General features: G+C 37.9%; 1 protein-coding gene across 1 annotated transcript; it reads right to left on the bottom strand.

The window, feature by feature from the left end:
• Positions 1 to 895: 895 nt before the first annotated feature.
• LOC109069627 (transcription factor Sox-21-B) lies at positions 896 to 2,350 on the bottom strand. The gene has a single exon (XM_019086251.2). It carries the CDS (start codon positions 1,934 to 1,936, stop codon positions 1,208 to 1,210), a length of 729 nt encoding a protein of 242 aa, XP_018941796.1. The 5' UTR covers positions 1,937 to 2,350; the 3' UTR covers positions 896 to 1,207.
• Between the last annotated feature and the right edge of the window lie 14,460 nt (positions 2,351 to 16,810).

Raw genomic sequence — 16,810 nt, 5'->3', positions numbered from 1 at the left:
CACCGTTTGAATGATGTGCATGTGTATTATGCATAATTAATGACAACTGGTGAGTACATAAAACATTAAATGGACAAGAGTGTTCCCATTTTTAATAAAATAGCTCTATTTGACTAAGAAAAGTCTTTCCGAAAGGCCTAAACGGTTTCGTTTTTCTGCTTAAAAGTAGCTTTATCTTCCTTCCTATTCATGATCTGAGTTGTGATAAATCAGGATTTTGGCTCTTGATTACAAAGACCTGCTTGAGATTTCTGAGTAATTCTATTCAAAGCCCGAACAAAAGCGTCCTTTAGAGGATACTTTACACTTCACCTGGTCCGACCAAGTAAAGGCATTCCAGATACAAATCTTGTAAGAACTACAGAGCAATTTCCTTTTTTTTCCGCATTCGCTTTATTATATCCCCCTTGTTCAATAAATGAACGATAGGCATTTTAAGTACATATAAGTGGAATTATGCAAAACATAGAACATACAATTTCACTCGAGTTAGTAAAAAAACGGACTGACTTTCTTACGTGAACGCATCTGACAATCATCTGATGTAGAATATGTCGACGGACCAGCACCCTAGAAATTTCAGAAACTTGGGCATGTTGTTTCTTTTGAATAAATTACACTTATAAGTGCCCATGGTCTCCCTTTGTGCAAATATCAAAGGACACGGCGTGTCCCACGATCAACAAACAGGGTAGTTTCACTGACTGAACAATAAATATTACATACATCCATGGAATATTCAGGAACTCAAAATATAGGCTACACCTGATTTCTAGGCATTTGGAGCACTAACCAGATATGATTTAATAAAACTGTACACATTTACAGCAACATGACTGATTTGAAGAAGAAAAAGAAGAGACAAAAAAAAAAAAAATGCTGGGGGGTTATTCATGGTTGTTTTTTTTTATTATAAAAATTTTTTTTCTCCAATATATCTAAAATGCAACCACTTGAACAGCATCACCCAATTTTCTCTGCGATAGCGGCACATGGTAGACTAGTTACAGAGTCAACAGGTTAGTCTGACGCGGTAGAATTATTCACATTGATAAGGGCGTACTGGATTCGCTCAGCACACTGGTTTGTCATTAATATCCAATCATGATACAAACACATGTGATATCTGATATGACGATCGTGGCATCACATGTTCATGCTCCACGTGTATTGCGTTGATTTCACATTTAGAATCTCTTTCAGAGTCTCATAACGCCGCCGCGTACGCGGGATACGGTTCAAGTTGTGGTTTGCCCATTCCAGGTAGTAAAATGTAGGCAAGAGGTGGCTGGAGCCCTGCAGACGGCCACGCCGCGCAGTTACACGGGATCATGTAGCCCGGGTTTCCCGGCGATGGATGGGAATGCGTGTGGGTATGTGCGCCCGCTCCGGAGAAAGCCGTCGCCGCTGTTGGGTAACCCAACGGTGAGGCGTATGAGAAAGACGGTGGAGAAAGTTCTGTCATTTTTGAGCCGAGGTCAAAAAACGAATAGGGGTTTGTAGACATGGAAGGGTTGAAGAACACCCGTGCCGCGGCTGCCGCCGCCGCCGCAGCAGCTTTATCTGGGTTGCTCATTAACGACTCGGTAAGCGCTCCACTCGGTAAGCCGCCCACTTTCAGCGCCTCGTGCTCACCCAAATTATACGCCATCGGGAACGCGAATTTGTCTTTCTTCATTAAAGTCTTGGGCTTTCGCCTGGGTCTGTATTTGTAGTCAGGGTGTTCCTTCATGTGCATCGCCCGCAGTCGCTTCGCTTCGTCGATGAACGGCCTCTTTTCAGACTCCGTCAAAAGTTTCCACTCCGCTCCTAATCGCTTGCTGATTTCGGAATTGTGCATTTTCGGATTTTCTTGGGCCATTTTCCGCCGCTGTGCTCGGGACCACACCATGAACGCGTTCATGGGACGCTTAACGTGATCCATGGACTTGGACATGATGGCAAGCGCTCGCTTCACCTGCTCAGGTAAAAATCCACCGACGGAACTGTCACTTCGTCAAAGATTAGCGTAAAAGTCTCCGGGTTTGCTTTAAACTCACTGCTTCCTTCCGCCGCGAAGAAAAAAAAAACACAAGTCCAAGCGTAATTCTTCTTAAACTTTCACGAAAGCAATGTTCTCAAATGCATCTTTAGTATATATCCTCAAAAAGTAGCAGATGAAGTCGAAGGGATAAAGATGAAGCCGTCTTCCTCAGCTCTGCTCGCTTGTTGTTTTCCTCTTCACCATGGTGAAGCAGCCGCAGCTGATAACTTAAATCGAGTGATTGTCAGCCGAGAGTTGCAACATGTGAAATAAGGAGCGCACTGGCAGGTACTGAAAGGGCCCTGGGCGCATGCGCACTACAGCTGTCAGACCTGGGGCGCTCCAAAATCCCACCCAGCGCGAGGAACGAGAGTGAAATGATAAACTCACTTTGCTCAGAGTGAAAAGCAGCCCGGCATCGTGTGTGTGTGTGTGCGTTCCCGCTTCAGCGTTTAGGACACAACATGAGTGTACTTTAATAATAGGCTACTACACGTAAGCGTGCGCTTATTAGCCTATACGATTTTCGCATTCAAAATACATTTAGCTGGGAATTTTAGTGGTGCAATCTGTCACTCTCACAAGTCGAATTTAAAATTCTAGAACATTTTCTAAACAAAACAGCATGCAAACCTTTGTTTATAAACAATTAAACTTTAGAATTATTTATATTTTGTCAACGTTCCGTTCAATAACGACCCTAACGAAAAGTGTTCGACTGTTGCTATGGTTACCTCCGCAGGAGAACGCGATTTTTGTCTATTTAACACCAAATGAGTTTTTTTTCTTTTACTCATTTGCATTTTAACTGTCTGTTGTGTTTAGTTCCTGAAACGTTAGAGAACTTATTGACCGTCAATATTGAGTCACCTTCAGCAAATATAACCTAATAAATCACTTTTTATTTATATTTTGTGTTCATATGGCTGATCAGGGAGCGTTCCATTTGCACAGAATGAAATAGGCATGTAATAAATGGTAGGTAAATGTTAATGAACGTAGGTACATTTGGTGCAATACATCACGAAATTAACTCAGAAAAAAAACATCAGCTGTCTTGACCAAACGGAACGCACGTCTTCTTTAATTTATCTGAATACTTCACTAACACACACACGTATTAATAAGCGTGAGGTGTTTATCACACTCACAGAACTTTTTCTTCTTGACAGTTTGGCTGTCTCTTCTTTCTCTCCGACTTCAAAGGATTTTCAGAAGGCAGCGCATCGTGACCCGAAAATGAGGTTGAGGAATATTTCACTGTGCAATTACAGATATATGAGAGAGTCCTTGTCTAAATTGTATGTTTAAGTGGATTCAGCGCGCACCTTCTCTGTTGTTCCCTATTATTAAAATGATACCTTAAATGACAGCTTTTAACAAGTGGGAAAATCATTTAATTGCAGAAACTGGCATTGCGATTAAACATGTCGCCAGACCTTTTCCCCTAGCTCTTAATATCAATACATGCGTTTGTATTTAAAACAGAATATCGGCATGCATGCCTGCCAGTTTTATTCTAATTATTTTTGTGTTTATTATTATTAGCCTATTATTATTAGCTATTATCCAAATCGAAAGTCAAAGCATCTAATTAATTTAAAGAGATCGGCACATAATCAGGTTTTATCAGAGATGATGTCAACATGATTAATAATCATACATTTAAAAGAGCCAGAGCCTTGTAAGGAAGCAAAGACGATGCAGATAAGAAAAAAAATCATTCACGTTTATTGTGAAGAAAGTCATCTGTGAATTGAAAGACAAGCAGCGCTAAATGCTGAGCAGCTACATGAGTGTTTGAAATCTATTGTTCGCCATAAGCCTGGTTTCCTCTCCATTATTCGGCCAAACGTGGTTTCTGAAATTTAATTACGCCTATCGAATAAGATTAATGTTGTATTATTATGGCGTTGTGCCCTTGGCCTTCATATGCATGTCTTTTGTTCAGGCTGAAGTCCGGCGGGGTACAGTGAAGATAAGGTGATGATGATGATGAGTGTCAGAGCAGATGATTGACAGCAGCTCTGACGTGTCCATCTCTGTCCTGTTCTCCTCTGTGGGTAGTTTATGTTTCAGATGCTTCAGGCGACAGCAAAGATATCACTTTGAGCGGCCAAGACGTTCTTTTAAACCCTTCAAACTGTCGATGATTAAGAAAAATAAATACATTAAATCGAATCAATGCATAAACACCGCAGCCTCTTCTTTGATACCAACATATAGCCTATTTTAAGCAAATGACCCTCCCACCCACCCCTGGTACGCCCTGGATGGTACGCCACACACACACACACACGCACACACACACACACACACACACACACACACACGTACATTTCATTAGCAAGTACCAAAAAATATTTTAATTTTGATTATTAATTATATAAATTATAAATGCTTTTTTAATATCTCAGGTATTTTGTAGGTGGTTTGTTGACTGATATATAGCCTAACAGAATAAATTTATAAATTATATATTATTCTAAATGTTTGTAGATATTATATTGCTTATAAATGTGATTTTTTTTATTAAGGTTTAGTGTGTGTGTGTGTGTGTGTGTGTAGGCCTATACACACACACACACACACACTCATTGACATTTCAAGGTTCAGTTTATAAATTGTTTTTACACATTGCTTTACTGTAATGTAATGCAAACAATTAAAAATACATAAAAGAGGAGTGTGTAGAGTCAGTTTGAGAAACGTGAGGAACAGTCGAAGCTTTTTCATGAGTTTGTGACCTTGAGTTTTATATGAACTCCATATGAACTTGAATCAGACTTTAGCATGTCTCAAACAGCAGAGGAAGTGATTCACGGGAAGGAAACTGCTTTCATGAAGAGATGGGCATTTCTTTGTAGAAGTTGTACACTTTGCCTATCATGTCATCTCTCAGTGACACAGGACTGCAATAGATCCCTTCAAACTAAAACTGGGGTGTGGAGAGGCTTTCTCACTGATGAAAGAGTCGTCATTACAGGGAGGCTGGAGAACATAAGTAACTCTTATCAGATGCTCTATCATATAAACTCCCTTCCTCTAGTTTGAGATGTTTAACTGCATGGCCTAAACAAGCCAACAGATCCACTGCATGGTAGAAAACAAACAAGTTTTTAAAACTATTATTGTATTTTTTTGGACTTCATACTTTTTTTATGTGAATGGGTCCATAAAAGTGCATACAATAGGGCAGAATTTACTGTGATACTATTAATTTTTTAGGGATTTATTATGCAATTATGCATTGCATGTGTTGTGTTTTAAAGGAAACGTCTGTAAACTGGCAGAAAATACCCAGTGTTTGTTCTGTTTTTTCTGTTTTCCTACAGATTTCTCACTCTGATGAAGTTTAAATAGAAGATTGTGCATAAAGTCAGCTTAAGATTCAACTTTATGACGTAATGTATGAGCAGCAGTCCTTAAAGTAAAACCAGTTGTGTTTAATTTCTACTTGAAAGTTGATTTTAACTCATGCAGACGCTCAATTATGAACTAAAGAACAATAGTGAAAGAAACTGAAAAATACAGAATTTAATTCGACTGAATCATTACAGTCATGGGTTTTAAAAAATTATGCAGAATTTGGCACTATTTCCAGCCCACACATTTATAGACATAATCACATGTTTAAAAGATAAACAAAATACTACAAATAGCTCACAGGCATTTGGACTGAAACTAGATCTGTGAGTTTCTGTCACTGCTGCTTTCGATAAAGTCGTGTTTGTGTTGTAATCTTTCATTAGGTTTGGATCCAAATATCCGGCACAGAATTAAAATAATAATAATAATAATAAATAATGTAAAACATCATTTTTAAATTATTTACCATAATAAAAATATAAAAAATAAAAATTATATTAAAATTTTCTATCCAACTGTCATTAATCTGCAGAAACATGACGTGATCACTAGGTGTCCTTCTGAAAAAATCTGTCTCTTTACTAGTCTGGTCCTCTCAGACTAATCGGTGACTAAACCGACAGACGCTCTGAAATATTAGAGTAAAAGGCAATGATGTACAGTGAGAAAACAGGAGGAGTGATAAGGCATGTCTCAGTCAAAGAGTGACAGTATCTGCCTTCCTCGAGGCTGGCTTAGTAATCGTTCGCCGTTTACCATGCGACCTTCTGAGTCGTTTGTCAAATCAAATTTCGCTGGCGTCTCCCAAGAGCTACATGTTTAACTGAAGAATAAACTGGAGGGGGCAGGGAGAAGTATTCATCGTTTCCACTTTCGATGGTTTAGAAATCAGAGTCTTTTCCCCCTACAGGCATTGTGATGACTTTGTGATGATACACTGTTTTGAAGCATTTAGCCGGTGTGCATTATCGCCCGCTTGCTTTTTCTCCATTCTTCCAGCTTATCGTGGCTGCATCACAGCCCGGTCCAAACAGAGAGTTGTAATTACACAGACTGCCACCTGATAGCTGCTCCTCTATCAGCAGCATCACCGCGCACCTCTCCGTTTTACATCAGGCAGATACAGAGAGAGAGAGAGCGGGACGTAATGATAGCATTTTGAGCTGGAATCAGCTTAAACTTCACAATGTTTCTCATCCATCCTATTATCTCATCACAATGCCCCGCTTTCTCCATACACTTCTCCTTTTTCTGTAGAAGCAGATGTGATGTCTGACACAAAACAGAAAGCCATTCATTCTCCTTCGCATTCAGCGTGTTTTATATGGTGTCAGTCTTCTGAGTGTAGAAAGTGGAGAGTTCTTTAGTGTTATTCGCCTCTTTCCCGAAACCTAGTGCTCTTCGTCAGTGTGTACCGTCTACATAGGCTCACTATGGAGCTGATTCCAGTCGAAGCCAGTTTGGCCTGCATTGTCAGCATTAAAATACACTGCACATGCACATTTTATAAAACAGTTTTGATTAGATTGAACTATTTTACAGAAGTAAACAAACCCATATGCAGAAAAAATATGTTTTGTCTGGCCAAAATATATTTTAATTTATGCTAAATTCATGTTGTGAACAGCTCAGTGAAGTAATATATTAGAAAGTAGGCTCCTTGTTGATTTTTATTCAAATGTGTTATAGACAACACATTAAAAAAATACAATTCCAATGTGACGTGAAAGTATTTTCTTGGATTGGAATATACAGAGGGTAAAATATATGGGCTATACATTTATAATTTTCAAAATATATTTTCAAAAAAATATCAGTTTTAACAATGGTCATCTGTGGTCATCTGCATGATGTTTCCTTTATATATATATTAGGGCTGTCAAATGATTAATCACGATTAATCACATCCAAAATAAAAGTTTTGTTTACATAATATATGTATGTATACAGGGTATATTTATTATGTATATATAAATACACACACATAAATTATATATTTAGAAAATATTTACATGTATATACATTTATATATTTATATTCTTATATTTTATATTATATATAAATATATTTAATATATAAACATAACATATTCTTCTTAAATATATACATGCATGTGTGTGTATTTATATATACATAATAAATATACACAGTATACACACATATATTATGTAAACAAAACTTTTATTTTGGATGTGATTAATCGTGATTAATCATTTGACAGCCCTAATATATATATATATATATATTATATATATATAATTTTTTGAGATAATCAACATTATGCCACACAACTGATGTAAAGTAAGTGCAGTTTTATGCTTCAACCATAGATGGCGATAATCCCGAAGTGCACCTTTAAAGAGAAGGGAGAACAACAAAAGAAGTTGCTGATGGAAGTAAAAAGAAAGAGTTGTTTAAGCAGAAACATCAAGTGACATCATTTAAAATGAAGGTACTGAACGAAAATAAAAGTATTGCTTATGGGCTATGGCTAGGTGTCTATATTTTATTAAAATAGTTAATTTTGAAATGCAAATTAATGAAAATGCATACTATTCTGCATTACATTGCACATTTCCTTAATTGTTTTACTGTTTAAAGTTTGCTGAGAAGCTTGTTTAATGACAGGTTGTCATTGTGACAACTTTCTGGGGCATGTTGTCACGGCGTGAACCATATCTTTTGCCTGAACAATAACAGTGGAGATGGTTCATAGTTTTCAGTAAAGACAGAAGTCAATAGTTGTAGTCCAGTCTTTTATGTATCGCATATTAAGCCCAAATTTGTGTCTGCTTACATTATAACTCATTGCTTTCGACAACAACAAATCTTTAAAGCAACTGAATGTAGTTTTCTGTATTTTTGCGACTTTAGAGCCCCCTACAGTAAATGAGTGGAATTCACTGTTGTAAATATATCACTGTCCAGTTCATTTACAGTTAAAATAACTAAATACAAAGCAGCACTATAAAAGACTACACTTTTTTTATTATTTTGAGGGTATGCACGTGACATCACCGTCAGCTGGAGTGACTTTGGCTCCACCCACTGAGTAGCAAAAAGACTGAATAGAAGGCAGCACTGTTTTTCAGCGTGAATGCTGCGACAGAATGCACAAAACAGATCTAAAACAAGAAAGAGCTTTGTGATTGACTGTACAAAAACATTTGAAAAGAAATCGGAGGTATATTTTACAGGTTGCTGAAAGCTTCAGAAGAGAGAAGCAAATGAATCGCTGCAATTCACAGAAACATATGGTCTCCATGCAGTGAAACACAGATTTGCAGTAATCATTTCATGTTCATATGTTGAATTTTGTGGTTCTAAATTACTAATCAATTAAATATTTACTGTCTTATATTCTGCATAAATTGATGATTTAAAATAAACACTGACAAAAACTATAAATTTTTGGGCTGAATGATATATATAACATTGATAAAAGTATTCGCCCGGATTTACACCAACCTATTTTGTATTTAAATAAAGCGTTCACAGGCAAATTTGCTTTATGTATTTCCCCGGCGTCGCAATCAGGCACAAATCAAAGTCAGAAAACACGATTCCTTCTATTCATCTACTTAGCTATTTATCTTTTTTATATTGTTGAGAAGTGGTTCGATTTAGGGGTTGTGTAAGGTGGTCAGAAATATCTACGTAATTCTTAAAGGCATAGTTCGCCCAAAAATGAAAATTCTGTCATTAATTACTCTCCCTCATGTCGTTCCAAACCATAACTTTTACATAGGCTACTGGTAAAAAAAAAATGCATAGCCTGAATGCACCGTAAGTCGCTTTGGATAAAAGCATCTTCTAAATGCATTAATATAAATGTGAACATTAGTATATAATTTATATATAAATATAACTGTTTTATATCTAAATCTAACATATTTTTCATTAATACATATGTGTGTGTATTTAGATAATAAATATGCAGTACACACATATTATGTAAACATTACTACTATAATATTTTATAATGTAAACATAAACTTTTATTTTGAATCGATTAATTGTGATTAACCGTTTTGCAGCCCTAATTAAAACTATGCATGATTCATCTTCTCATTATCCTATAAATAAGTTTTATTAACCTGAATGTCTTCCGTAGAGCTGCTTTACAGCTGAAATGAAATTCATTTCTTAATTGATGAATTTCACAACATGTTATTTTCCTGTTTATTGGTGTGAAGCTGCTTTGAAACAATTTGTGTAAAGATCTCTAGAAGTCAAAGTAACTTGACTATACCTTCGTGAATGAGAAAACTATCTTATCACTTTCTTCTCAGCCACAGACGGACCTTTTGATGCATATTGCACACAAAACTGGAAAGCTCTATATTTTGAGTGGCAAGTTGTCAAGCAAGTTGTCTTTAATGTATTTGGGTCCTTGTGATGTGGGAAGGGCAGTGATTTCAAACACTTTTGCCACTGCTCCAGCATTGTGCACTGAACATTTGCATGAGAAAACTACAAATCCACAGGGACTATTAGGGTTTTAAAATTCCACGTCCTCTTCCAAAAGGAAAACACAATAGGCCTCCCATGCAAACGCCACGTCGCTTTGAAACAACCTGTATACGCTTGTGTGTCTTTTTCCCACTCTTTCTATCCTCTGCTCTATGGCACGGACAAAAAGAGTGGAAAAGAGTTGAGCGGGCATTCAGTTGTAAACCCCCTGTTGCAGCTGGTCCACATCTTGCTGTGCACTGCCAAGTGCGAGAAGCGCTCTCCTTTCATCCTGCTCGGCCAAAATCTGGGCTAATGTGTCTTAGTGAAAGAGTCCCGCAGTGCTGCGATCTCTCATTCTTCTCTTGTTTTTTCCACCATTCTGTGCTCTTCCACTTGGGATAATTGCAGTTTAATTGGGTGACAAGAAATGAAAACTGTGTCCACATTATGTGGGATTATCTCCTTTCTGCTTGAGCCTGCCATTCAGAGAGGCCCGTATATCAATGCAGGCGAGACTGTCGCCCGGTCAGGGCTGAGAATAGTTCGACGACCGGTCAGCTAAACGATACATGGAGGACAGGGGAGCATGCTTTATTTGCCAGAAATTTACATTCACCTTTGAGTGCTAGATGTTGAATTAATACATATATGATATGCTTTTGAGAGCTGTTTTCGAAATGCAAGGAATATCACAAATTGAGATTGGAATCTGCATATAGAATCTCTTTATATCTCACATTCTTTGTGTGTTTGTTTATTAAATGTTTTCGATTAGTTTGATTTTGCTTTCAGCTGCCTAAAAGGGTGTGAGTCTTATTAACCAAACTCAGACAAAAATGTAAACTGAGTAAACGAATTCACTTCTCTTTACATTCACACAGTTCTTTGGATTTAAAAGTGGATTTGGGCCTTATTTAGGTAAAAAAAAAAATATTTTATTTACACTATAGTTTTAACAATAAAACTATTTAAAAAAATGAATAATTAGTTGAATATAATATTTGTCTAATGTTTTTTATTAGTATTAATGCATTATATTTATTATTAGAATTATTGTTGTTATTATTATATAATTTAATAAAAACATATTTTGGATTTTATTATTATTATTATTATTATTATTATTAATTGAATATAATATGTAATGTTATTATTATTATTATTATTATTGAATAATTAATTGTATATAATATAATATGTAATGTTATTTATTACTGGTAATGTATTATAATATTTATTAAAATTATTATTATTATTATATAATTTAATAAAATATTTATATTGCTATTGTTTTGTTGTTGTTTTTATTATTATTATTATTATTATTATTGAATTTATTAATTATATTCATTATTATTATTATATTATAATATATTATTGTTATTATATAATTAATGTACTATATTTATATCAAATTATTTATTATTGTTTATTGTATTAATTAAAACAGTATTTATTATTATTATTAATTCTTAAATCATCAGTTGAATATAATGCTTATAATATTACTTAATAATAATAATAATAATAATAATATATTGAATATTGGAATATTATTTGACAATTTTTGACATTTAGTTATTGTCAAATAGAATTTTGATGTATTTATTTATATATTTATTTTCTGTTTTAAATGCAGTTTTAAAAGACACTCCAACTAAGTTTTAAAGCATTCATTCTCTCGTAAAACTGTGAAAAACAAGATCTGTTTCTGTGTGTGTACTGTTTGGCAGTACTTTTATAAACTCACGAGATGTTTGCTTTAAAGTTTGTTTTGGAGCGTTCAATCTGAAACTCTTGAGACCCCTGTAATGAACCCAATATAAAAACACCCCAAAAAGTAGTACTACCAACTCCATTAACATTTTACCACGTTTCAATTCATGTTCTGCAGTCATAGAAATTCTGAAATGCAATAATAACAACCCAGGTTTGCTGGAAAATGCAATTTCGCCGTGATGAATCTCAGCCTGGCTGACAACAGATGATAAAACAGCAGATATAAACACTGCTGGATGTTGTTGGATAATGAAGAAGCGGCGAGAGGAGGGTATTATTTGTGGCGAGGGAACTATCCTTTTCATTAGGCTCTTTTCTGCGGTTCCCAAACCTCCTTGGGGGTGTGCATGGCAAGGTTATAAACATTGAGTCATTCTCAGGGCCTCTGCAAGCTGTACCTTCCCTTTTGTCAGGCCTGTACTCAACTTTAAAAGCCCCTTTCAGTCGACATGAATGCCCTTCATTTTCTCTCAAAGAACTTTGCATTGATAGCCGGCAAAAAGGGAAGGTTGTTTAGAAAAGGATGGAGAGACAATGAGAACAAAAAAAAGCGAAAAGCTTTTCAGATTCCATTATGAACATAGCACTCCCATTCTTTCCGACTGTTTATACATGTTCTGCAGAATAATGCAGCCCTGCTGTAATATGTTCCTTGTCCTCTTATTTGAAATGGGCCTTGTATCAGCACTAAACTGGGTGGTGGGGGGGATTGCGAGAGCAAGACGCGGTGCACAACCGTCGCTCATGCATTCACCACGAGATCAAGGTAAAGAGCACAGATCGGACACGGAAAAAATGCGAAAGCCAGGTGAAAGAAAGGAGACCTTGCCCGTGCAGTAAAGAGCCATTCAGACCGTGCTCCATTGTGTCAATATTTAAGGTGCCCTGATGCTTGGGCTGAGAGGAGAGCTGGACTTTTTGAGAAGCGCCTGCGATGACAATGCCAACTCTGAATGCGAGCTTTCTGTTCGCATTTCTGTGCCTGACCTTAGTGCTGAAGCCCAGTATACATGAAGGTTACTGGAGTTTAGCAGTGCTATTGGTGGATGTGCATATTAAGGAAAAAAGCATTATATTGAGGTTTTGTCCTGTATTGGACACCCTTGACTTGCTGTCTTTTCTGAGATGGTCATTCGTGATTCTTCTTCTACTGTTGTACAGATTACAAAGGCCGTCTTTGAGCAAACTGCACCTGGTGTTGTTTTACAACAGTGTTGGAGATGAACTAACTAAAAGTATCAATGCTGCTAATGTAACTATGTTTCAGTAGCTCTGCTTTTTAAAAATAGTGAAGCTTTTCCACTAACAAGTTGTCAGTGTTAATTGTTTTTACCCACAGCTTTACCGAGCAAGCAATGTAATATTGGGAAGTCTGTTTTATTTTAGTGAATCGGTTCATAATGAATCGGTTCAGTTCATAGTGAATCAGATTGGTTCATAGTAAATTGGTTCATAGTAAAATTGGTTCATGGTGAATCGTATGGATTCATTGTCGATCGGATCGGTAGTTGGTTCATGGGAATTTGTTCGGTTTATAATGAATTGAATCAGTTCATAGTAAATTGGTTTCACAGTGAATTAGTTTATAGTGAATTGGTTCATAGACACTTGGATTGGTTTATTGTAAATTGTTTCATTTCAAACTGGATCAATTCACAGTGAATCAGATTGGTTCCTAGTGAATTGGTTCATAACGAATCAAATTGGGTCATAGTGAATCAGATTGGTTCATGGTGAAATGGTTCACAGTGAATTGCTTCATAGTGAATCAGATTGGTATACTTGTGAATTTTGAGTGTGCAATTTATTGTACACACATTTTGTATATTGTTGATGAAAAATAGCAACAAAACCTGACAGAAAACACTAGATTTATCTGGTCTATGAGGTGACAGGTTTGCATGACAAAACTACATTTCCCATCATTCCCTGTGGCACCACAAGAAGGCTACACACCCAGTGCTCTTCATTTTGTTGCATTAGTGATAAAAAAAAACCTTCAAAAAAGAGAGAAAAAAATGTGAAATTGCCCAATATGTTTAATTTGAGTTTGTAGGAAGGAAATCAACATGAATATTCAGGTAAGTGTAGTTGGAATTGGACTAATAATTGGTGCAACTGGTTGTCCCACTAGGTGTCCAAAAGTAAAATGCTCTGATTAAATTGATTTGAAATTTAAAAGAGTCTATGTTAATAGAGTTGCTTCATAGTGAATCAAAATGGTTGAGCATATTGAGGCTAGTGTAACTGGAATTGGACTAGAAATTGGTGCAAATGTTTATGAGATGTTCCACTAGGTGTCCAGAAATAAAATGTTTAGATTACATTGAGTAAAATGAAAAAATTGCCCATTATAGGGTATGTATAGGGTAGAGTGCATATACTCGATACTAATCTCTACAGAATAGCTACTGATTTAAGCACATATGCTACTGCCAAAAAGCCATCGTCTGAGCTATTTCACCTCATAGACTCACCAGAAAGCATTAGCATCAATTTCACCAACTCTTCTTTTACGTTTTTCATTTCCCATCAATGGCAGAGTTCAGCCTTGAGCAACCACACTGACTGTCATCAAAGAAACCAAATGTCTCCTTATTCCAGGCTGGCTGGTCCCATGAAGACTGCTGCGGATTGTTAAACTGACCCTGCGCTGAGGGAATAACTCTGAGTTAATCATTTTTAAGGTGGGGTTACGGTGTTTCAGCGCATGATGGAAAGGGGAGCAGTTTGTGTAATTGGAGTGCAAATAAGGTTTGATCAGTGTCCAGTTTAATCGAGCGCTGAAGCGGTGTTTAGCGGCTCTAAATCAGAGGGACGGGAGGCCCGCGGGGATTCAGCCTGACAGACGGGGCCCCTGGGGCCACGGAGTGAGAAATCAAGTCAAGTCAAGTCAAGTCAAGTCACTTTATTGTCACATCACCACAGCACATGTGCCTTGGTGAGTGAAATTCTTGGGAGCGTGCACCAGAAATTGCAGAAAACAGTTAACATATAACCATACAGACTTCAACAGGTGAAAATATGCAATATGCACATACATATAGTCAGTACACACAGTGTACTATTGGACATACTTACAGTTAGCACTACACATTTTACGCAATATGTACATACATACAGTTAGCACTACACATTATACACTATACACAGAATGTACACATTCTAGATTATGTAGACATATATACGCATGAAAATATGCTAAGTGTACGTGGGCTGGATACAGAAATGTTATGGATGTGCATTGGATGGAATCCAGTGGTAGCAGGTAGATTATTGTGTTAAATAGTTCGGTGTTGAACTGTCAAAGTTAAAGTGCAGTGTGTGGCATACCATATTGTGGAGTATGCTGTAGGGTGTATTAGTTCAGACTGTTCATAAGTCGGATAGCCTGAGGGAAAAAGCTATCCCTCAATCGGCTAGTGCGGGATCGGATGCTGCGGAGACGTCTTCCTGAGGGCAGCAGAGAGAGCAGTCTGTGGGAAGGATGGCTGGAGTCACTGATGATGGTCCGGGATTTCCTTATACAACCGCCTGGTGTAGATGTCCTTGAGGGAGGGAAGCTCACCTCCAACAATGTGGCTGGCAGTTCGCACGACCCTTTTCAGAGCTTTGCGGTTGCCAGCGGTGCTGTTTCCAAACCAGGCAGTGATGCAGCCCGTCAGGATGCTCTCTATAGTGCAGGTGTAGAACGATCTGAGGATGCTGGGGCTCATTCCAAACTTCCTCAGCCGTCTCAGGAAGAAGAGGCGTTGATGTGCCTTCTTCAGCACTGCATCAGTGTGTGTAGATCAGGTGAGATCCTCACTGATGTTAACACCGAGGAACTTGAAGCTGCTTACCCGCTCCACAGGTGTCTTGTCGATGGTGATGGGTGTGTGTTCTCTGCTCTGTCTGCTGAAATCCACCACCAGCTCCTTGGTCTTGTCGATGTTGAGTGAGAGGTGGTTGTCCTGACACCATTTAGTCAGGGGGCTCACCTCCTCTCTGTAGGCTGTCTCATCGTTGTCGGTGATCAGGCCTATCACCGTTGTGTCATCAGCGAATTTGATGATGACGTTTGGAGCTGTGTGTGGCTGTACAGTCATGTTTGTACAGGGAGTACAGGAGCGGGCTGAGGACACAGCCCTGAGGAAGCACCAGTGTTGAGGGTCAGCGGGGATGAAGTGTTTTTGCCCATTCTGACCACCTGGCTTCTGCCTGTTAGGAAGTCCAGGATCCAGCTGCACAGAGATCTGTTTAGTCCCAGAGTCTGGAGCTTCGCAACAAGTGTGGCAGGCACTATGGTGTTAAATGCTGAGCTGTAGTCCACAAATAGCATTCTCACATAGGTGTTCTTATTTTCCAGGTGGGAGAGAGCAGTGTGTAGAGTGAAAGCAATAGCCATCGTCTGTAGAACGGTTGCTACGATATGCAAATTGTAGCGGATCCAGTGAGGCAGGCAGCACAGAGCAGATGTAGTCTCTGACGAGTCTCTCAAAACACTTACTGAAGATGGGTGTGAGAGCAACAGGCCTCCAGTCATTCAAGCATGTGATTTTATTTTTCTTTGGTATGGGCACAATGGTGGATTTTTTGAAGCACGAGGGAACCACAGAGAGAGAGAGGGAGAGGTTGAAAATGTCTGTAAAAACACCGGCTAGCTGGAATGCGCATGCTCGGAGCACACGGCCTGGGATGCCATCAGGACCCGCTGCCTTGCGGATATTCACCCGTCGGAAGGATCGGGTTACATCCGCGACAGAGACGGAGAGTGCACTCACCTCTTCTGCAGCAGCTGCGGGAGCGCTCTCTGTGTGGGCGGTGTTGTGAGCCTCGAAACGAGCATAAAAGTTATTCAGCTCGTCCGGTAGAGAGGCGGCAATGTTCACAGTAGCTGGTTTGTTCCCTTTAAAGTCTGTGATTTTATTGATTCCAGCATTGAATGAGGGGTGTGGAATTAACTGATTGACTGGCTGTAGGGCACAAGCCTCATCATCTGATGCAGCACATTATACCTGTCTGATCACAAAATGCTTTATACACATACGAAACATGCTGTATTATAGTACTTCGTTTATTCATTTTCTAATGCAACTCTATAGGAAATCCTGGAAAACTCTAAAAAGAAATTGAGGGGACTTGTTATTACAACTTAAATAAATGCATGGTTGCAGGTTAAAAATCTAAATTCATTGATTGAAT

This window comes from Cyprinus carpio, chromosome B9, assembly GCF_018340385.1.
Source record: "Cyprinus carpio isolate SPL01 chromosome B9, ASM1834038v1, whole genome shotgun sequence".
NCBI lineage: Eukaryota > Metazoa > Chordata > Actinopteri > Cypriniformes > Cyprinidae > Cyprinus > Cyprinus carpio.
This window is presented reverse-complemented; position numbering and strand designations above follow the sequence as displayed.